Source organism: Malania oleifera, chromosome 6, assembly GCF_029873635.1.
Source record: "Malania oleifera isolate guangnan ecotype guangnan chromosome 6, ASM2987363v1, whole genome shotgun sequence".
In the NCBI taxonomy this organism is placed as follows: domain Eukaryota; kingdom Viridiplantae; phylum Streptophyta; class Magnoliopsida; order Santalales; family Ximeniaceae; genus Malania; species Malania oleifera.
In genome coordinates this window covers 12,968,540-12,992,898 of record NC_080422.1, presented here as the reverse complement: position 1 = coordinate 12,992,898, position 24,359 = coordinate 12,968,540, and the positions used below count along the sequence as shown (strand labels likewise).

The following is a 24,359-nucleotide window of genomic DNA, read 5'->3' as shown; positions in this document are numbered from 1 at the left end:
CTTCGATAGACTTGTAGAGAACTTTCCTAGGAGCGTCGTGGTGACTTTAGATCGTTGAACCAGTAAAAATTTAGCCCGAAATCGAAGAGAGGAGGAGGAGGGACCGAAGGGTAAGAGAGAGAAAAGATCTGTGCAAAAATTTTCAGCTGAAAATGAACTTTAGGCCTATTTAAACTATGGCCTTCATCGACGAGCCACGTCACCTCGTCGACGAGGTCAATACAAAATTTTTCAATGAACTCTCCACCTCGTCTACAAAATTCAGAAACCCCAAAATCATCCTCTCGGTATTTCCTCGTCGACGAGCCACGTCACCTCATCGACGAGCCCAATTATATTTTCATCGATGAACTCCAACCCTCATCGACGAGCTCCTGTTATACCCTCGTTGACGAGTCCCCTGTATATGTCAACAAGGAGTTGAAAAATTCCTCGGGATATATCCTTTTCAAAATGCAATGTCGTCGACTGCCTCCTTCTGTTTCCAATTTCCATTTCGCTTTCTTTTATTATTTAAATACCATTATTCTTCTGGTCGTTACACCAGGGAAGTACCTAAAACATAACACAAATTCCTAAGCAGTAGGAAACATAAAATTATATACATATTAAATTGTCCAACTAATGCAATACCAGAGTTTTACTACAACTGTCATATACATACATATGTCCCAAAACATCCAAAAGTGGCCTAGGGTCACTACCCAAAAATCTGTCAGACCCTAGTAAAAGAACTTACCCTCCTAACTGGGTAAAACAGCTGAACTCTAACACTGTGGAGCTTTATACACTCTTCTATCTGGGGCTCCTAAAATGTTTATATAGTTGGGTTGAGACACCTTTCAGTAAGGGAAATAAGTTAATATCAGTGTGTAACAACATGAGTGTTTCCGTGATATGCATATCTATGGAAAACATATTTTATCATATCATGGTATAACATATTGAATTTCTATACATATAAATTATCTTATACAATTGTACATAGAAAACACCCTTGATGGATAGCTGGCTGGTGTCATGTCTTACCACTACATGACTGGGTTATGCAGCCCGAAGCGGGACCTAGCAATGGCTAGCCAACCATGCTAGATCAAACAAAAGTTTGTAAGTATGATGGGTCTATCCTCTTGATTCGTACACCAGAGGGACACCTGCACTACAATAAACCACATCGACTGCCATTCTCCCACTGCTCCGTATGGCAAGCGGTAGCACTAACATAATCATGATCGTAATCATATAGTTACAGTACCATGCTTTATGATAGCCTAAACCAAGCGAACCCGGTTCTGATAACGTATAACATATTTTCAAATAGTGATACATTGCTCTTTCATAATAATAATTATCAAGTTAATATCTTCATATAATTTTGCATAACATATCATAAAAACCTTCGGCCCTTACGCCAGTATTTCATATAAAATCCTTAGCCCGTACACCGATATATCATATAAAAACCTCGGTCCGTACGTCGTCATATCATATAAAAACTTCAGCCCATACATCGACATATCATATAAAAACCTCGGCTCGCACGCTATTATATCGTATAAAAATATCGGTCCGTACGCCATTATATCATGTAAAATCCCCAATTTGAAAAATCCCTGTATCATTTAACATTTTCCCTGAAGTAGTAAAAACATACTTATTTGGTAAACATAATATCCATCATCATAATTTTCCATAGTAAATTTTACTCATGCCACACAAATAAGGTATTAATCATATTTTTGATCAACAACAGTATTTCCAACATAATTCTACAACATACATATTTATTTGAAATTAAATGTTGTAAAATAATAAATACATTTTCATGAATTCTTGACTTAGTTTATCCCCTTACCTGATTTCTGAAAAGCCCCTACAATGTCTAATTCTACACCCGCAGGATTCCCCGTTCAACACCCTGTAAACAACATCGCCCTGAACAAAAGTTCAGTATTTCTTCAAATATTACATTTTCTACCATTATAAGAAAGTCAAATACTAAATAAAAAGTCTTACCTTGAACTTGGGATGAAGTCAAAGTTAGCCCCACCAACGATCCACTCCAACAGACTTGAAAAGAACTTCCCTAGGAGTGTCGTGGTTGCTTCGGATTGTCGATCCGGTGAAGAATGAACCCAGAATCTTAGAAAGAAGAGAGAGGGGACGAACATGAGAGAGAGAGAGAGAGTGATTCTTCATGGAATTTTCTACAGAAAGATGAGGCTTGCACGAAGGAAGTTCGTCAACAAATGCTCATTTCTTGTTGACGAAATTCAGAGCTGAAATTAGCTTCTCGATAACTTCTCATCGACGAGACACATGTTCTCGTTGACGATCCCAATATGCAACTTCGTTGACGAATGCAAAGCATTCGTTGACGAGTACCTGCTGTGACCCCTTTACAATTTCCTTTTACTCCCTATTTTACTATTTAAATACCATATCTCTACAAATAGTGCTTATAGAATATATAAGGACTGAGCTCATGATAACATATCCTTTAACTAAGGGGTTGACATCGAAGATATTTAAGGAATATGCTAATCATATGGATCTTTGTTGTAATCCCTGATGCATAATTGTTGATTTATATGTTTTGTTCTATAACATGTATAATGATATCAATAACGGTGTTTCTGAACATTGTTTCCTATTTACCATCAATTAAGTAATTATGGAGATGAATTATTGTTAACAGGAATGGTCTGACAAAGACATTATAGGGACAGTATGATTACTTCCTAATGTGGATTGTAGTTAAATTATTTGGTAGCATTTGTAGTACACATGGAAGGGAAAATGTTGCTTTAATGATATTTATCACCATGACTTGTGTTAGTGAGTTGTTTAATTATGATATTATGGTAATCTCACTAAAAGTAAGCATAAGCTAACAATTGTGCACATATTATGGTTATATTGTTAATCCAAATTAAAGTCATTCATATGAGCCAAGTGAGAGAATGTTGGATATATTCCAAAGAATATATCCCACATGAATGACATGGGTCCCACATGAAGGGTATGTGTCCCATGTGATAGGGGATGGATTAATTATATTGCTTTGAAAATGCATGTGAGATTAATAGTTAGGAAGTTGAAAAGTTACTTATATATAGCTGCTGTTATGGGGAGTAGCAGAAGAGAGTTCATTTTCCTGCATGCTTATGGAATGAACTAGAAAATATAGGAAGGATTGTCCTTTCTCTACCTTAACTCTCTGTTTATCAACTATACTCCCATAAAATCTGGTGAAAGATAGATCAGAGATCGGGGTGAAGTGAGAGAAACGATTCTTAGAGCGTTCTTCTTGGTTTGTATACACCATGAACGATCCTAGTATGTTTACGTTACGATTTTCCTTTATTGTTTACGGTTGAAAAATAACATGTCTATGTGAAGAACATTACAGTTAAAGATCCTACAGCATATCAAATTTCTTACAAAGCAAACATTACTCTAAGAATATGAGTTACAAGAATTGTTGACGGTATTTTAGTTTGTGAGTCACATTATTTTTAAAATATATATATAGAAAATACTCTATTGCTGTATTTGGTAGTGTGAATTTCGAAATCTTAGATTTGGATTTGGATTTGGTTGTATTTAGACAAATTTTAATACAATTTTACATTATATCTTATCCAAATCCAATACAATTCTAAACATAGGGTATAAAAATTTGCTTTATAAGAATAAAAAAAAACGCTCTATTAAAATATGTAACTAATTAATCTCACACAACACCACATTACACATGTAGTAATGTGATGTATTAGCATGTCTCATTAGTTGCCATAATTAGTTTTACTAGAATGCCATTACTTGTGCAATGAGATATTAAAAAAAAAAACCCCATAAATAATGTTCTATTTTATAGACGGTTTTCACTACATTTGAAGGACTTAGTTTTATGCCACTAGGATATTTTTCCTTTTCCCTAATGATATGAGCATAACGTTTTAGTGATGGAGACCACACATTAACTTTAAAACTATATTTAACACAAATGATATCTGTAACGTCCTGAACCCTTAAATTTGAGTTCGGTGCGTTATTCCCGATCATATCCTGATAAATCATAGTCCATATCATATGCAGCGGAAAACATAAATATAATCTCCATATAATAATATACCAGAGTTTACTAACCCTATCTAAATTTCACAATATCCATCCAACACCTGCATTTTCATAAATACACAAATCTCCAAAATATTTCAGTATGTTAACAACCATTCCATTCTCAACGGACTTAAAACATAAAGACATAAAACATAAATATTTACATTCCCCCCAAAGTATATAAAAATATACTCTTTCTCTTTATACAATCCTAAGAAGGCTAAAAACCCTCGAGCTCTCTAAGCTCGACCTCGAGGATGTCCTGAAAAAGAAACATTCATATTCGGGTGAGACACATCTCAGTAAGGGAAGAAACAATATATTAAACTCAGCATGTGGCCATCATGAGATTATACATATCATTTTATAATATTTGCAAATCATTAACATAATACTGAAAGTCATTTTCTGAACCTAACAATCACATGCATAGGTTTACCCACGAGATTACCCAATGATAGGGGTGATTTACCCACCCATACAAGTAGCACCCCTCTACTCTGATACTTAGGTAACCCTAAGGTCACAATTAAAACATACCAGAGCACTCACCTTACTCAGTAAGCCCTCAAGTGTAAGATTAATCTTGTACTCACACAGTTCAACAATAGTTTACTAGCAAAGGCCCTAAAAATAGGAAAATCTACCAGCCCATACAAGTAGGTTCTCTCTGCCCTAGTACGTTATGCAGTTACTACCACATCTGAACCTACTAGTTCACTCGCCTTACTCACCAAGCTCTTAGGCGAAGAGTATGTCTTGCCCAATCGTATCATGTTTTACATAAATAGATACTTCTAATATCATAATACATCATTCTTTCCATCGTTATTCAATCATTCACATTCTTTTATGTTCACAACTTAACATTTCCTTGTGTTTCACTTTAAGTGACTCTTTCCCATTTGTATCATTCACATTTCACATTTAATTTCACTGCATTGTCATTCATTGTCATTTCATTTCATAACATTTTCATTTCATTCCTTTGTACTACAACCGCTCTTTAGTCGTCATTAGTGAGTTCACATAGAAATGTGCTTGAACCTGTTAACCCGGATTTCAGTTGTCGTACCTTTACATGGTTGCATTTAACATACACAACATTGTCCATATCATATTTTATTCTCACTGCTTTACTTACTTAACCTACATCTCATACATTTAACATATAATTTGCACAGATTCTCATGCCATACAATTTAGTAGTAAAATTCATACATATTTCTCATAAAATAAACCAACCCACATTTAACATTTATATGCTCAAAATACATTTCATTTCTTATTTAATTCATCAGAAATTTTTTTTCACTTTCATTCGTTCACTTTCACATATACATAACTATATCGACAATGCGAAGCTCAGAAAATATAAATTTCATGGCTGACATTTTAAACCCATATAAAATATATATATACATAAATAACACATAATTATTTTTAATTTATGAAAAACCTGATTTAATATATAAATTTTTCCCTTACCTGAATTCTCGAACTACACTGACAGGAATCCCACACCGATGCCCGCGGTGCTCACCTGGACCCTGATTCAAAAATTCTAGTTCCATTTAAATTATTCCAAAATAAAATGCTATTTAAATATTTTCTAGGGTTATAATTTTCAAATTAACAGTTATACCCACAAATTTAACTAATTTGCCAAATTTCCCAAATCTCACTCTCGCTTTGGAATGGAGTCTAGAAAACCCCAATTGAAAAATTACCTACTCCAAAATGACGACGAGGACGACTAGGACCCCGTGGTGGTGTCTGATTGTCGATTTAACAACATATTTATAGAGAAATTGAGAAAATGGGGAAAAGTTACCTTTTCCCAGGAGTAGGGCCTAAGTCGTTCCTACGATAAATCTACTTCAGTATAAATGTTGGCAGTGAAATTAGGAATCTAACGGCACCTTTCGTTTCCCGATCCTACGCAAACCCGTCGAGAAATTGAGAAAAAGAGAGAGACGGAGACAGAGCGGCCGCAGGAGAATTGAGAGAATGAGGGGGGGGGGGGGCGGCCTTTCATAGGTTAAAATATCAATCTGGATGCTTCTGGCATCCAGATTTCAATTGCATATATGATAAAATATATTATATTATATTATAATATTATAACATTATACCTTATTATATAAACATATATATAAATATCTTATACTTAATTTAATTAATTCAATTAAATAGTGTTTAATTAATTTATTAATTCAATTAAATAATAATTAATTAATTAATTAATTAATAATTAATCTAATTTCATTTTATTTTATTATTATTATTATTATTATTATTATTATTATTTTGTTTTCATACTATTCCCTTTATCTGTTCATTTATTATTTTATTTATTTATTTTAATCATTTTAATTTTTCGGGTCTTTACAATATTCCTCCAAACAATACCGCTATTCACAGAATATCCACAACCATTTAGATAATAAAGTCTTGCTCATGAATAATAGAGATTTGAGTGTCTTAAGAACAATACGAGTGATTAGAGTTCGGGTTCAAATCTTGAGAAGGATGGCTCCCCATTGGACCAAAAAGAATGAAAAGATTTGATGACAAGGCTATCCAATTGCTTTGAATGTTGTGGTAGATGCTCATGTTTTCATAAATTTTTCACTTTGTGCTTCGTTTGTTTCTTGCCAACATAATTTAATTCTCTTACCCACAATGTTGCGAAGGCAACTTTTAAAGCTCCTTTTGACTGAGGATCATTGTCCATATCCTTTGCTGTGTGGAGAACATTAGCATAGCCTTTGGGCTACAAACTTTTCTCTAAATTCTCCTTTATTCTTCAAAATTCTTTGTTTTTTTAAACCATTAAATTCTAACTAGTTCCCTAAGGCCCACTAGAGGACAAAGGAGGATGGATTGCTAAATTGGATATGTATGAAGCCTTTGCTAACCGATAGGAAATAAGAGGAGGCCTTGTTTGTTTCCTAGGAAACTTCTTTGCACTTGCACCCCACCTTGAATGATAGCCAAAATCCCATTCCATCTTTGCCTTTTGGGTTTGGGACGAAGGTTCCTTTTAGTTCACAGCTGATCCTTTACAGATGGAATCACTCAGTCACATAGCATTGCAAGGAATTATTTTCCTATTTTACCCGTTCTGTTGGATCCAGAGTTCTTGGACCATTCAATTCTATCCTTAATGATTTTAGGGATGCGTTTATTTTGTAAGATTGAGTCATACAAGAAATATAGTGAAATTAGATTAAATTTATTAAAACTTGATATACACTCTTGGCTTGTAATTTAATAGTTTAAATTTTTAGATAAAGTGGTAATCTAATATGATATCAGAATTGGTTATGAAGAAGTCCTAAGTTTAAGTCTTATTGTCCGTGTTTATTGTGGTATTTAAAAAAAAATTATTATCTTCCATATAATGGGTGCTATTTATCATGGGTTTGTTTCTCCACGTGCTGTCGGGTTGTGCGTGTGGAGAAGTGTTATAACCTAATAGTTTAAGCTTTTAAGTAAAATGGTAATTTAATAAAATTGACTATGATTGTTATTCTGGCCCATCTTTAACCTATCATTTGCAAAAAATAAGATATGGAATGAGGTATTTTTTTTTCCTTCTTGGTTTTCATATATTTAAAAACCCTTAAGTAAGTTGTGTGGAGGGTGTAAAATTTTTTTTTTTAAATTTAAAATTTTGTGGAATTGTATTGCGTAGTATCTATTCTATCTAAATTCACACTAGTTCAAATTTAAGGTCTTAAACATGATATTACTTTACAAGGTAATGGAGTGTTGCATAGGGAGGAGGTTTGGGTAGTTGTCATTTATGTTAATTTATAGGACAAAAAACACTTACCTTTCTTGAGGTTTGATAAAAAGATAGATATCTTGCTTAAGATTGAAAAAATTGCCATAAATTTTTTCTAAAGTTTCAAGAATATCATAAAACTTTAAAATTACAAATTTCATGTTGCTAGAAACTGAGAATAGTGAAGAGTTAAGAAATCAGATGTATTACCTCTTAGGTCACTTGGTGATCCGTTCGGGCCTCCAATAGTCTAATTATAAATATATAAAAAATAAATAAAAGGGCCAATTTTCATATATATTCCTTTTGTGATCACCACGCTTAAACTTATTAAACCCCAGCAAAACCCACACCGCCGCTCCAACATTCACCTCTTAATTGATTTCCCCGATGCCTACGTTGCCTTTTTTCTTGCTTTCTGAGGCAAAACATCAAAAACATCGAAAGCGAAAAACCAATGTGCAGTGAAAGAAAGCAAGATCGGATTCAAAGTGTGCGACCAACCACATGGGAATGCTAGTTATCTGCCACAGATGACATCCAAAACGGCGTCACCCTAAATGCAAATCAACTAACCCACCCACAAATATGGGCACACTTAAAGTGTTCAACTACCAGTTCAAGCCTTTGTACAGTCTTCGCCTGGCTGGTGACGAGCCTTCTTCTCTATTCAAGACTCTGTATGATATCTCTGTCCGCATTCGAGCCAACCCTGGCTTCTGGTTCTCGCAACACCGAAGTTTTTCGTGTGAGTTTCTTTCGAATTTGCCATCCATTTTAGATCTGTTCATTGGCTTCTGATAATTTTGAATTATGGGTATATGGGCATGTGAGAATTGGAAGTTTTTGGAGTTCTCGGATTGCAAAACAAGGAAAATTTCGTACTGGGGTTCTTATTATTTTTCTTCTTCTAATTTTTTATCCGCAATCAAACCGAATAATAATGTTATCTTGGCTTTTGCCTTCTAATACGGGAATGTGTTGACTTTTGCTTTGATTGTGTACCCTGGCTTCATGTTTTGATCGAATTGTGATGTTTTGAGATGGTACACTCGGTTCTATTCCTAGTATCTGCTTTTGCCTTCGATTTTTTGGGCGGTTTTAAGGCGGAAATCTTATGAATGACATTAATTTTCTGATGATTTGTTGTGCGTTAGTTTTTTTGATTTTGATATCTGTTACATTTTTGTGCATCTGTTGCGTATTAGGCTATTAGCATCTGTATGAAATTCTTAAGAAATGACCCGAATACCCCCCGGGGGAGCCAAATGATACATCACGAAACCAAAACAAATTGCTAAGAAGCTGAAGGCTAGTAATGCTAAATGTGTGTGTGTGTGTGTATTCACATGCACACATTGAATTGGCGTTGATTTTTAGAACCTGAAACTGATCATATGACTTACAGCTATGTCACTGAATCCCATTGAATGTAACTGGCACACTACTCAGTCATTCTCTTTTGGTACATAATTATATTCCATGAACTATGCATGTAGAATGGATTTTTATAATAGTTCTAGAAAAATGGCAATTAATGTAGTCCTAGCGAAAATCTCAAATTTCATTTGTGCATGTGCTTCAGGGATTCTTTTGCTTTGGTTATCTTCATATCATGTTATTGAGAAGATCATTGCAACAGGTTTTTACCGAGATGTATATGAAGAAATAAGAATTATTTAGTTTTGTCTTTGTTATCTAGTACAGCATCAGATTCTAGTTCATTTATGGAGGTGGTCAAAGCAGTTGCAAAGCAGGGGTCTGAAGCTTGTGGCAGTGTCGCCATAAGAGCAGAACAAAAGAGTTACAGTTACAGTCAGCTCATCTCATCTGCCTGGAAAATATCGAGTCTACTACTTAATGGCAATTTAAATGCTGTGAGTTGTTGTTGACTTATCTTTACAACTTAACAGTGATGAAGTAGCATATCCAAACTCTTTATATGCTCTGAGTGTTCTCAGTCTATCTGTATGTGCATGTCCATTTGCATTTGCTTTTTGACTTTAACTTTTCTAGATCAAACCCTGCTACCCCTCTCCATATTTATCTATCATTCTCTTAAAAAAAAATTTAGGGTAATTTTACTCTTTATTGTTTTAATCGGACCTAATCATTTCTTATTCAGGCAATTGCACCAAACAAACAAGAAAAATCTTCATTGTCAGTTGATGATGTTAGAGGAAACAAACATCTTGGTGGAGCTCGAATAGGAATTGTGGCTAAACCATCAGCTGAGTTTGTTGCTGGAATACTTGGCACTTGGTTTAGTGGAGGTGTTGCTGTTCCACTGGCTTTGAGCTACCCAGAAGCCGAGCTTTTGCATGTGATCAATGATTCGGTTCGTCCTGAAATAGTCTTTATTTTCTTATCTATAGCTTTCAATGACTGCTTAAGGCCAGAAGTGCAGTTACTTTGATAGCACCCCTTGCTATCATGGTCTTAAATTTCCACGAAATTGTCGAAATTTCCGTCGAAATCTCAACGAATCATCCGAAATTTATTGAAATCTTGAAATTTTAACTATATGATGAAATTTCGTTAGAATTCAAATGAGAAATTTAGGAGTGAAGTGAAATTTCTATCTTAATTAATTTTATTTATTTTATTGAAACAAAATATTATTACAAGTGCTTTTGAAATTATATGAAAAAATAAACATAGAGTAACATTTTATTTAACCATTCTTGTCTAAATTATCATTTTTTGTATAATAAATAATATTTGAATGATTTATGAGTTTCATTTGTATTAACTGAATATGTTTAATGTACATTATCTTACAAATATGTTTGATACACATACTATTTTACAACTTTTACGCCTCATACTAAACATAGATGTATTTAATTTGTAATATATTAGTCCTGAAACTTATATTATTATGTTAACCATTTCTAAAGTTTCACAAAGAATTCCATGCTTTACTACTAATTTTCGTTATATTTTCAAATCGAAATCAAAATTGACATTGAAATCGAAATTTCCGTCGAAATTTCCGTACTTTTGGAGCTTCAAAATTTAAGACCTTGCTTGCTATATTGGAGTTTGGATTCCTGAATGGTCATGAGAATGTGTCAGATAAATATCTTTGTGAAATCCTAGATGCAGGATTTGTTTAGAAAAGTTCCAGGCTTGAATCTTCTTATATTATAATCCATAGATTGTCTGTACTCTTGACTGTGGATGGTTTTAATCACATTTTTTACCATTTTATTCCATCTTGATATTTGAAATGTAGAATAGTTTCTGTAAAATTCATTTCCTGTAAATTTCTTTTTCATCAACAATGTGCTCAGGGGTAGATGAAGGGTGAAAATATTTATTTGGTAATTTAGGTTGAATTGTTTTAACTGTCTTTGTTATTGTTTACATAGCATCTGGGAAAATAATTAGAAGCATTTAGTTCTGTTTTTGGGCCTGTTTATAGTATCTTGTTCATGCACTTTTCCTTATTAGTTTCTTTGAAGGTGTATTTATAAGGAGCTCCTCTGGTTTTGTGATTCACAGGATGTATCTATGATATTAAGTACTGAAGATCATCGTGAGCTTATGCAAAATGTTGCTGCTAAAAGTTCTGCCCAATTTTATCTTTTTCCCGAACTTCCTAGCATAACTTCACAGGCAAGCACTTATGATCACTTACAAACAAGAGGAAAAGATGAAGAGAAAAGTTCACTGGAAAACACTCTGATATCACATAAAATAGAAGGTGGACCATATTTTGAAGGCACTAAAGGTTTATATTTATATAGTCAATGACGCAAATATTCTTTCTCATAATCTATTGGTTTTCTGACGGTGCAGGTGATAATCCAGCATTAATTATATACACTAGTGGTACAACAGGTAAACCTAAAGGTGCTGTTCACACTCACAATAGCATCTCTGCACAGGTATTTGTGTGAACAGGAGTTTTTGCTCCATTTTAAAGCACAGTTCATTGTAACTCTATTTGGACAAAAAAAAAAAATTTGCAAATCTTGTTACAGCACATCATGGTTACACTTGTGTATGTGTTTTGAGTCTCTTGTCAGTATTTATTCTTAAAAGCAATGGAACTGTAGGAGCAGTAGCAGGAATCTATTTTGTGCATGACTGTTTTTCGGTGTAGTGACTACGAATATTGACTTGCTATGCTTGCAGAAAGTTAGGTATTTATGCTAGCTATCACTTGCAAATGAGTACCCAAAATGATATCACTCAACGATGCTGTGTCACTGATTGAAGTCCTTCTCAGTTTTATATTCTTATTTTGACATTTGGTTTTGGTATTAACCTTTACTGCTATTCTGTCTAAATTTCAGGTCAAAATATTGGCTGAATCTTGGGAGTACATATCTGCTGATCAATTTCTGCATTGTCTGCCACTACATCATATCCATCAAACACCTTTATTTTTAAAAAAATATCAGTTTTTAATCTTTTCAGGTTTAGCATGGTACTTATTGGAAACTTTAACATCTTCATTTTTCCTGTTGTGTGCTCTATGATAACTTTACTGATCCTTGACTTATTTAATACATGTTCATGGGCTTTTCAATGCTTTACTAGCCCCACTTTATGCGGGTTCTGTGGTAATTTTCCCAATTAAAGTTGTTTTTAAGTTTCCATTTGTTAATCTTTTTACCATGCTACTTATGATAAGATAGTTCCATTGAATAGTTAGGATTTTGTTTGTAATATTGTGTGCTTATGGTGTTAAAGGTTGAGTTCATGCCAAAATTTAGTGTGAGGGGAATCTGGCAGCGATGGCGTGAATCATATCCGGTAGATGGAACCAAGGTTGAAGGTGCTATAACTGTGTTTACAGGGGTAAGTTCAGACTCTCTGTATTTGGCATCTAGAAACTAAGTGAGTAGTGGAAAAAGTTAGTGTAGAACCTGGATTCAAACTTTGGTACATTGGGAAACAAAAACATAAGAATGGCTAGGAATCATTCTATACAAAGACCATAGTACTTTAGATGTTAAAAGAGTAGGACATAGGATCATAAAAATAAAGACCGTCTTAGTACAAGAGATAATAAATGCCATTAGCGTTTATGTTCCTCAAAAGGCACAAAAAAAATTATGAGTTAATTTTGAGAAGATATAGATAATGTTATACAAGGGATATCAAAGGAGTGAGAAAATATTGATAGGAGCGCATTTGAATGGTCAAAATGGAAAGGACAATAAAGTTTATGAGGGACTACATGGATGACATGAATATGGAGATAGACTTTGCCATGTCATGCATGCTTTAAGAAGAGAGAAGAACACTTAATAAACTTTAGGAAGTGCATGCAATAAACTTCAAATAGATTTTTTTCTTAACTAGGAGGGTAGATCATTTATGATGTAAGGATTGTAAAGTTATATTCCGGGTGAAAGTTTAACTCTTTAACATAGTGTTTATTGTTAGATTATGCATTTAAAATTGGAAGAGAAAGGGTAACGTAAGAGAATTAGGTTGTGGACACTAGAGGGAGAAAATATAATACAATTTAAAGATAAAATGATGAAAAGTGGTGACTGGACAATAGGAGACAACATATACAATATAATACAATTAGTTGTCAACTTGTCCCAGCAGAAGTTTATAGACTTATTAAGTGGTGTTACAGTCAAGTGCTTTCGTAATACATAGGTTCCAACTATGTATACTCGATTGATTCAAGGTTATGAAGGAATGGATCCAGAGTTACAAGCTGCTTCTGCCTCAGCTGCATCCCAGTTACGACTTATGGTAACTAGCCTAGAAAACCTCTTCTCAGCTTAAGTTTATATTCAAACTTTGGATAGATTATTGGATTTGATAGTTTGATCTCAACTGGAAATATCTTATGTTCTAGACTTCTAGTCTTAACATATTTATTTGCGGCTGATTTTTTTCCTTCAATTGTGTTGAAAAATTTCTTCTCCTTTCCCATGTGCATCAAAACCAACAATTGATGAATGGTTGGACCCTGACTAAATAATTGACTGCACTCCAGATGTGTGGTTCCTCTGCACTCCCTTTTCCTATCATGCAACAGTGGGAAACCATCACAGGCCATCGTCTTTTGGAACGATACGGAATGACTGAGGTAATTGAATTAGCCATCCACTTAATTAAATTGTTATATGGCCTTTCTTTGCGGATAAGGCTTTAATCTAATCTATTTGGAGATGTTCCTTTTGTGTTTATGTTAAAGATATTCCTTTTGATGTTTGAAGTTTGTCATGGCAATCTCTAATCCCTTAAGAGGTGTGCGTAAGGGAGGCACTGTTGGTAAACCATTCCCTGGTGTGGAGGTTAGCATGGAATTTAAGTTTTGCATTTCAAATTTCTAAACTATGTTATTTTAGGTGAGTATTTTTGGTTAATATTTCATGGCAACATTTTGTATTTATTACAGGCTAAGATTCTATTAGAAGATGAGAGTAGCAGTGATGCAACAGGAGTTGGTGAGCTTTGCATTAGGAGTCCTTCCTTGTTCAAGGAGTATTGGAAACTTCCTGAGGTGGTTACTTCCGAATTTCACTTTATATTTATCACTATTTATTTTTATATCTAGTTTGATTTGTAATTTGATATGAAATGACTCTTTTAATACAGGATAATGTGGACAAGCTCCCCCATCTTGATTTGATTAGTATTAACTTTTCGGGAATCAATTTTCACCTCTTTAATTGTGAGATAGATCCTATCCACCTTTTGGGCTGGTGCATGCTTCATTTTTGTTTCTCATAGAAGCCGTAATGAGACAGTTGTCACCTTCTGTGCTGTGTGCTACTATGCAGCTGGCATACACAGCAGCAGCACCCATATATTTCTCTTTTTGCTTTTTGTTTTTTTTACAATTCTCATATTTGTTTGAACCGCCTGGTTCGAAGTGTTTTTAACAGTTTATAATTGTCTTCAGCTGTTGTATGCTTAATCCTGGCCAAGAGGTGAATCAATTGGTTTGAGTGAGCAGAGTGGACGTTGGTATGATATAAAGTTCTCAATTAATTTATGCTGTAAAGTTAGTTACGGAGAAGAGAAGATAAGAGCAGGGGAAATGAAGAAAAGAAGAAGAGCAAGTGGAGCGTTATGCTTAGCTCTAGGTCTGCCCTCTTATATATTAATAATAAAACATTGAAAGAAAAATAATCCCTTTGTGGAGGGGGCTCTTGAAAGGGGAGGAAAGCTTTGTTCCACACAAGTAATGATGCTTTGTAGAGGGCATAGAGAGGAGACCCAGCAATTCCCAAGAAGTTCAAGTGTGGATTGTGCTGATGAAGGTATTTTGATGGCTGAAGGAATTCCTTGAACTAGTGGGAATCCAAAGTGAGAGGGTTAGAAAGGGGAGTGCTTGATTGCTTAAGTGTCAGAAAGGCTCCCCTTGAAGAATAATCGGGGGCATTTATGGGGGAGGGGCAAAATGGTGCAAGATATCATGCTTTAATAATGGACTAACATGTCACGTCTAAATTAATGGAAAAGATAGATTTCTGAGTGAATTCGGTCATGACACATGGTTTGGATGAGAGAAAATTAAAAGGAAACTTGGGTCATGAATGATGCAGGCGCTTGAGCAGCTTAGAAAAAGGCTAAGGAGTAGGGACTCCCTTTAGTGAACCTTGATTCAAGCCCACCAAGCCAAAACTCTCTGGAACATCCCAAAATTGGGAGTTGTAGACACCCTACCACGTGTCCCTCTGGCCAAGCATGGGAGTGAGGCTGAGGGACGAGGTGGAGATTGTCTCTGCTCTCTAGTTAGGCTTGAAAAGGGAGGAGATAAGAGGCGAAGGGAGGGAGAGAGGTCTCTCTGTGGTGGCTGGAAAATAAAAAGGAGGGTAGTGGCTGGAGATGGGATGAGGAGGAGGCTTGATTTATAGGTTTCTCGTGTGTGTCTTTGACTGAGGGGCTAGGGAGGGTTTAAATAGGCTAAAAAATGGGTAAAGATCAGGGAGGGGTACTATCCAGCAAGTAAAGGGGTGAACTTCCACACCCTGCTATGGCTCGACCAGCTAGACTTTCACCACTTGAGGCTATGTTGGGGAAGGGGAGGGAAAGAAGGGAAAGGACCTGGTTTTTCTGGGGGTGAATGGCAGCATAGCTGGTTGCTGGAGGGGGGAGCATGAGATGTCTGCTGGCTTCCATGGCAGGACAGGCGCCGGTGGTGGCCAGCGCACATGCTGGGGTGGGCTAAGGAGGAAGACGATAGGAGGGCCTTGAAACGAGATCGTTTTGCACCCCCGCAAATTCCCTTATATACTTTCTTTAAAAGCCAAAACTAACCAAAACATGCCGTTTCGCACCTGTTTGTGCATGGGTGAACGCAAGCGCCTATATTTTTTGATGCTTTGACTGCTCAAAAACGACGTCGTTTTGCCGCTGTGCATGAGCTCAAGCACCTACATGTGGGAAGCCACGTGCCAAGATTTTTTTTATCATGCACACGGGAGTTTGACATTGATGAATTCTACAATCTAGGGCAAAGGGGTAATTTTATGCATTTACAATAAGCCACATATACTCTCTCCATAATGGATGTGGGATTAGAATTGGGGTATTACAATCTTTCCCTCTCAAATACAGTCCTCATTGTGCAACATCATGGCTCATATCATGAGCTTAGTATCATTTGACTGGTATATGGATCTGTTTTACTCCATTTAGCTTCGTATGGGTAACATGCCTCCACACCACCTGTTCAACTCTTCATGTGGTTAATAGCAAGTAAATTATCATCCAACTGCTCTGATACCATTGGAAGTTGTAACATCCCAGTCAAATCCACTAGCATTTTTGGGTTGACAAATTATCCCAAAATTCCTAAAATTTAGTTGTGTGGTAATATCTTACTATCTTATTAACCACACAAATATTCCCTTCGCAATTGATGTGAGACTAGGAAATTTGGTATCAAAGTATGAGGGGAAGGGTTGGAAGAAGATTTTTTTTTTTTAATAGCTGATTTAAATCTTCTGTTTTTTCTTTACCCTTTTTCCACCTTGGTGTTTAGGATTTTTGTTCTCCTTTAGTTTATATCTCTCTCTCAATAAAATTTCTTTTTCTGACAAAGGCCTAGTAATTTACCCACCATTTTTTTTTCCCAACACTTTGTTTTAGTGAATTTGATGTTTAAATTATTATATGCTATAAAAAAATGTTTATTTCTAAGATAAGCAAGAGAAATTGTTGCGTATTTGATTGTGTACACGTAAAATTGTGGAGTTTTTGATCTTGGTTTCTCATTCTGGTTAATGCATTTGATTAGGTGACTAAGGAATCATTCATTGATGGTGGTTTCTTCAAGACTGGAGATGCTGTTAAAGTGGATGAAGAAGGATACTACATCATTTTGGGACGTAAGTGAACCTCAATTCCCATAGGAAAATTGTTATTTCTTCTATGATATGTTACTGTTTGCAGCCGTGACCTTCGAACGTGGTAACATGCATGTGTAATATACTTGTGAATCTAGTGCTGCTAACAAACACCACAAATGCATGCTGACAGAGCGCTGACAGAGTGACCCTTGAAATGTTGATCCTTTTTTTTCTTCTCGGTTTCTATTATTATTATTATTATTATTATTTTGGGTGGGGAAGGTTGCAGCGGGTTATGCATATACAGGAAAGGAGGAAGGGGGGGGGGGGGTGGAGGGGGCTAGTTGAGCATTATTTTTTTTTAAATTTGTTTTTTCTAAATAGAACTTCAGACTAACACAACCAGGGATCGTGGTGAACCTAAGATAAACAAAACCAGGCCTTCTTAGGGGACAAACTCAAGCACAAACAACATTTAAGTATGGGCCATAACCCTACACGAAGACCAGAAGACAACAATTAACTTGAAACTACCAACACCTTAAGAAATACTGAAAGTACAGCCATAGTTAGCAGAAAACAGAAGGGATTTATTATTATTATTATTTATTTTATTTTTTTATTTCTTTTTGCTCCAATACAAAGAAGAATAAAAAAAAAAACCCAAAGAAACAAGAGTCTAGAAGTCAAGTAGGACGCATGTCCCATTGAAATCCCTGGAAAAACACCTCTTGTTGCTGCTGAGGGAGTGTTTAGATGTGGAATGCCAACTTCAGATTTGTGAGCAGATTGGTGAGACAGTCCACCCGAGAATTACCTCCTCTAAGGATGTGAACAAGAGAGCAGTTTAATGTCTTGAAAGAAGATATTGACACTCCACAAGAATGGCTTGTTTGATATGCTCTTGAATTGAGGTTCAAGATCTTTTTCCAATGACAAGCTGTTGTCCCAAGCAAGAGCCAATGCAAATCCGATTAAGTCTCTGTTTTGGCTGTTAAGTTGTTTTTTCTTTTTGGGTTGAAAAAAGAGTTCATTAAGAAAGAAGGAATTAGAAAGAGGATGAGACATCCTTAAAAAACAAAAGGAAATGAAAACAATAGCTAGCAATCACACAAAACAAAACCAAGAAACTAAACTACAAAGGGCCTGCCAATCATGCTGAGTATTAGAGAAAGCTATACTATCAAAGTGCCTAGTAGTGAACACCTAATAAGATGCCTAAAAACCAATTACTGTCTCTTAATCAGATCTATGGATGAAGCATGATCCCAAAAAATTTGAGCATTCCTCTCCAACTAAATTACCTATAAAACTGTGATGATTGCATGCTGCCACAAAATCTTTGCCTTATTTTGCATCCCAAAGCCTGCAAAATTAATCCACGAGAAATCCTCCAAAGATTGTGGACGAATCCAACACCCTACCAACACACACACACATGGAAAAAAAAATGGGCTCACTCTATAAGCACGGAGTCACAAAGCAATGAAGAAATAAATGAGCATGATCCAAGGAGAGAGCCATGTATGGTCTTTGAAGTTCCAACTTGTTAGATTACCATTTTACCTAAAAGCTCAAGCTATTAGGTTGTGAGCCAACAATGTATGTCAAGCTTTAACACTCCCCCGTACATGCAGCCCGATAGCTTGTGGAGAGATAAACATACCATAATAACACCAATTACAAGGACTACAATAAGTTTTTAAATATCACACAATAAATGTGGGCAATAAGATTAGAACCCAGAACCTCTTGGTAACCTGGCTCTAATACCATGTTAGATTACCACTTTACCTAAAATCTTAAGCTATTAGGTTGTGAGCCAAAAATGTATATCAAGCTTTATCTCAAATGATTGTTGGTCTTAACTCAAATAATAATGGCAGTGCACGTAAAAGCCTTTACCTTTGAAGGAAATTTGGCTCTCCACAGACAATTGGCAGTAAAAAAAGAATGGGAAGATCGAATTAGATGAGGTAAAAAACAAACAAGAAATATACCAGAACTATTAAAGCAACAGATCTAAAATCCCAAGCATCAGAATTCTTGAAAGAATTCGACGAACCTAAGAGAGCGGACTGCTCCTCAATCTCCTTGTCATTCAGATTTCTTTGAAATTTGAACTTCCAAGAAAACCCAGTGTCATGAATAATGAGAAAGGAAGAAATAAGTGCATCAGGACACAAAGTAAGTCGAAAGATTGAAGTAAAGGCAATCAAAAGCAAAATATCCTAACCAGAGATTCATCCAAAACTGAACCTTACAACCATCTCTCTCTTTATATTTGATACAAGGAGAAAAGAGAGAAGATACCCATGATGTGAATTTCAATGGGCTTTCATGAGTAAAGATAGCTCTCATTATCATCCCATCCATTCTCCCATAGACCTAATTTACTTTTAATAACCCTATGCCACAGAGAATCTGTTTCTGAAAGAAAAAACCTAGCCATTTACCCACCAAAGCAAATGATCTTGCACCAACTTACCAAGACCCGAAGCCCCCTTCCTCCTCAGACCTACAAACTTGCTCCCAACTACAAGGTGGTCCTTCCTCTAACCAACCCACCGAAGGAAATCTCTCATAATCCTCTCTAAGGGAGTAGCAACCCCAACCAAAATCTTAAACAAGGATGAAAAAATAGAGGGGAATTGGAGAAAGACAATAACAACAACAACGACAACAATAACAAGAACAACAATAAAGCAAGCCTTAACTCCCACTAAGTGGGGTTGGTTAATTGAATCCTTTTCCTCCTATTTACATTATCTTGGGCAGTTTCCTCCGACAATTTGAGCTATTAAATGTTGGAAATACAATAGAAGGAAAAAATATTTACTAATAAAATTAAGATTATTTAAAACATAAATACTTATCAAAAGCTGAGGTGTGGAAGGACCACTGACCTTAAAACCAATTTAGCGCGTATGGAGAACATTTCTTGGTGTAAATAGTCACTGCGCGCATGACCTCTAGGATTACTCAGTTGGCTTGGTTTTTTGTGAACTCACAAACACTAAAGCTATAGGAGATGTAGTGTCATTTAGTTACCCAACAAAATATAAATCTCAAGAAAGAGTAGAAGATAAGTTATTTTGAAGAAAAAAAAACCGTTTCTTGAAATGAAGTTTGATTATAGTTTATACAAGTAAAATTAAGTATAATTTCCAGCATCATAAATACGAAACCGTTAAAGTAGTAGTTAATATTTTAAAAATGTTAAAACTAATATATTAAATTTAACGTATACTTAATTAAAATAAAATTGGCGATTTTTATATAATATTTATTAAACAAGTTTTTTTTTTTTTAAAAAAAAAAAATTTGAAACATCTAACATTAATATAGTAATACCAACAGTAAATCCTTATCTTTTTCCAAGTTATTTTAGGTCTACCCTACCCTTCTACTGCCACTAATAGTAACGAACTCACTCCTCATTGGTACCCTATTTGGCCATTGTTGTAGGTGCCCTAACCATCTTAGCTGTTCCTTCCTTCTCTTATACAGGTGCTATGCCTAACTTACCGCAGAATGTTCATTCTTTAGTTCACTTTTTAATGTTATGCCACTCATCCAGGTTAGCATTCTTATTTCAGCAATTTTTACTTTTGGTTATGTTGTTTCTTAGTTGCCCAACATTCTAATCCATATAGGATTGCTGGTCTTATAGCCGTCCTATAAAACAGACTCTTCTAGCCTCCAAGATGTTCAGAAACCAAGCAATCATTGCATCCCAAAACCCCATAGATTGAGAATTGCCACCTAAGGGAACTCTGAAATAAGTCAAAGGCCACTGTAAAATCCTACAGCCTACAAGAGCACCAAACCTAGAAGTCACCCTGGAACTCAGTTTAATAGCTGCTAGGCCACACTTAGCTGAATTAATCTTGGGATCAGAAACTGACTTGAAGACCTGTAAAATGGTGATAAATTACAGAAAGAGTTCCTATCATCTGATAAGAACATGGTGGTAACATCAGCAAACTGCAGGTGACAGACAACCACATTATCCCGTCGTACTGATGGCTCTAATAATCATCTTACTCAACACATCAGCTACCAGAATAAAGAGAAAAGGAGACAAGGGATCTCCTTGCCTCACACCACTAGATGCAGAAACCAAATCTTAGGTGCCCATTGATGATCATAGTAAAAGAGGCAGAAGAAAGACAACCCCTAATCCAACAATGCCAGTCAGCTCCAAGTCGAAACCCCTTCTTATAAAAAAACTTATCCAAAAATGACTGACAAAACCTTATCATAGGCCTATTTAAAATCCACCTTAAAATTAAACTCTTCTTTTTACTCCTCCCAACTTCCTCCACAACATCATTAGCTAGAAGAATAGCATCCAAAGTATATCTGCCCTCTGCAAAAGCACTGGAGAACTAGAAATGTTGACTCCTATAACCTCCTAAGCCCCATTAGAAGACCAGTGTTTTAAAAGGGGCAGGCGTAGTGTGAGGCAAGGTGTAAGCCTTTTGGGAATTAATTATTTTTTAAATATATAAATTATATATATATATATATATATATATCAAAATTAATGTGAAATTTATTAATTATTAAAATAGGTTATAAAATTTTACTGTCAGAATTTTAAAACTAAAAAATAGTATGGGAAAAAAAATCTAAAGTCTAAAATACATTAACTAACCACATGCCTATGGCATGAGCTATAATCAAAGAGCCATGCGGCATTCACACCCAGTAGAAATCAAACAAGGACACAAAAAAGGGTGGAGAACATGTCATCTGTAGACTACTTACTAGACTGAGAGTGGGAGACCACTTGGTGAAAGACAAAGACTCGAGTTCACGTGAAAGAGAGAGAAACTGTCGCGACATGAGATGAGAGAGGGACTCGAAGACACCAATCGGCCCATTAGAGAGAGAGAGGATTGGAAATCGTGGTTGGAAAGAGAGATGATGGTGTTGAAGGAGTCTTGTGGGAGAGATATCAACACAGCTTCATCGAAGAAAGGCTTCGTCGAGGGTGTTGCTTTGTTGAGGCAGATGCTTCCTCGAGGGGCTGCCATAATCGAGAAGGCTTAGGAGGGACTGGATCTTGCGTGAATGAAGGGCATTCGTGCCCTAATTAGTCTTTTCTTTATTTTTTATATTTCATAAAATAGGTTGATGGGGGGCTCGATATGCATATGCCTTCTCTGAGGTAGGTGCAATTTTTTGGCTGAGGCGTATTCCCAGATGTAGAAGGCATACGCATTTGGGGAGTTATGCATTTTAAAATACGCCTTGGGACATTTTTGCCTGAAAATGCATTGAGGCGTGCCTTGAGAACACCTTTTAAAATACTTGTTAAGACCTTTGCAATGATCTTAATAGACACTCGTGATCAAACTAAATAGGTCAGAATTTGTATGAGCTTTAGCTGTTAAGCTATTGTAGTGAGCAACATTGGTTGAAAACCTGATGACCCTGTTATAATATCCCGAACTATGCCCCCAGACCCAGAAGCGTCTGGATTATCTTTGATATTTCTGGAAAACATTTTCTTCTGGACTCATGCTGGAATAAAAAAGCATACCTGGCCATCCAGATGTAGTCAAGGGCTACTAAAGAGTTGCTTTCATTCCCAAAATCCTTCATCCTATCCTATCCAAAATTTTGCAAACCTTGTTTATCTCTGTACAGATTTCAGAGGCTCTACTCACTGATAGCCACCCTAGGACAATTATCCAGACCTCACCAGAAATTTTCACCATCTTCTGCACCATAGAAGCTGCAATAGAAGCCATCTTCTTTCTTTGTGGATAATGGGAGTGGCTTTCTGGTCTGTTGGAATCTTCATTTCAGGAGACCTTAGAATGACAGGGAGATGGTGGAGCTGTCTTCCTTGTTTTCCATATTGAACAATTGCAAATTATCCTTGGGAGGGGATGTTTCATTTTTTGAGTTTTTGACCTATTCAAGATATCCCTTTCCTCTTTATTCAGTTATTTGGAAGGTAAAAGTTCCCCCAAAAATTATAGCATTTACTTGGTTGGTTGTACTTAACAAAATTAATACCAATAGCTCGCTGCAGATTAGGAGACTTTTGAAAGCTCTCTCTCCAGATGTTTGCGTGCTCTGTTATAGGAATTCTGAAACACCCTCTCATCTCTTTTTGCATTGTGATTTTGCGTGGAGGATTTGGAATAAATTGTTTGGTTTTATGGGAGAATTGGGTCTGCCCCTGTGCAGTGGAAGACTTGTTAATCACTTATTTTGCAGGCTTTGGAAGAAGGAAGGATAAGGCATCTCTATGGAATTGTAGCTAGTATGCAGTTTTATGGAGTCTTTGGTTGGAACATAATGCACGGATATTTTTTGGGAAGAAGTTGAATTCGTATTTGGTGTGGGAAAAGATTCAGTTCTTGACTTCTGTCAATGGTTATTTAGTCTTTTAGCATTATTATTGTGCGAGTTAGTAAGGGTATTGTGGTCATTCCTATTGTACTTACATATATTATAACTACAGGGAGAGACCTATCATTGAGTTTAGGTCTTCCATTTTACCCAATTACTCAACATGGTATCAGAGTGTGATCCAAACTAAATCCTATTCTCGTCAGCCATCACCGGAAAACCCCATTCCCGCTGCTGTCCTTCCTAGATTCATCTCCATTCTATATTATTTCACAAAACCAACCATACACCCATAAATAGACCCCCCCCCCCCCCCCCGGACGACTTATCCCACAAAATCCCATCGCCGGAGGACCCCTCACACGCTGGCAGGGCTGACCTCACATGCCGCAGCGTGAGTGAATTTTCAACCATTCCCCCCCCCTCTGCTATGCTCTGCTCTGATTCCTTCTCTAGACTATATTATCAAGCTGTTTGGTCAACTTTTTTCCTAAAAAAACTTAACCTTTTCTTACTATGCACTTGCGGCATTCTGTTAATTTCTGTTCAAGGTTTGTGAAGGCTTCTTTCTGAGTTTTTTGGAGCCGTGGAAGCGTTCATATGTTCAGTTGTGAGGCTGTGACAGTGCTATATACGTTGGTGAGTTATTCACCTCGTCTGTGATAGTGCGGCACCCAAGGAACGGTTGTTTGATGCTTCATGAAGATGTTAATCAATGGTTATTGAGTTTATTGGGTCTGAAACAGTGGGATTTGCTGTGTTTTTTGATTCAATGTTCTAATTCCTTC

General features: G+C 36.0%; 1 protein-coding gene across 1 annotated transcript; it reads left to right on the top strand.

Moving 5' to 3' along the window:
- The first annotated feature begins 8,209 nt into the window (after positions 1 to 8,209).
- Positions 8,210 to 17,246, top strand: LOC131158477 (probable CoA ligase CCL8). Its single transcript, XM_058113344.1, has 13 exons — positions 8,210 to 8,666; positions 9,626 to 9,795; positions 10,044 to 10,256; positions 11,426 to 11,627; positions 11,723 to 11,811; positions 12,223 to 12,294; positions 12,442 to 12,492; positions 12,623 to 12,730; positions 13,547 to 13,645; positions 13,893 to 13,985; positions 14,116 to 14,193; positions 14,298 to 14,402; positions 17,148 to 17,246. The coding sequence occupies exons 1-13, from the start codon at positions 8,507 to 8,509 to the stop codon at positions 17,244 to 17,246; spliced, it is 1,539 nt and encodes a 512-aa protein (XP_057969327.1). The 5' UTR covers positions 8,210 to 8,506.
- The last annotated feature ends 7,113 nt before the right edge of the window (positions 17,247 to 24,359 follow it).

What these genes read in the sequence shown, in the direction of transcription:
- LOC131158477 (XM_058113344.1), top strand. Translation starts at nt 8,507, where the DNA reads ATGGGCACACTTAAAGTGTTCAACTACCAGTTCAAGCCTTTGTACAGT. An exon ending in GATATCACATAAAATAGAAG is followed by an intron (nt 11,628 to 11,722) that starts GTGGACCATATT and finishes CTGACGGTGCAG; the next exon opens with GTGATAATCCAGCATTAATT. An exon ending in CACTTTATGCGGGTTCTGTG is followed by an intron (nt 12,493 to 12,622) that starts GTAATTTTCCCA and finishes ATGGTGTTAAAG; the next exon opens with GTTGAGTTCATGCCAAAATT.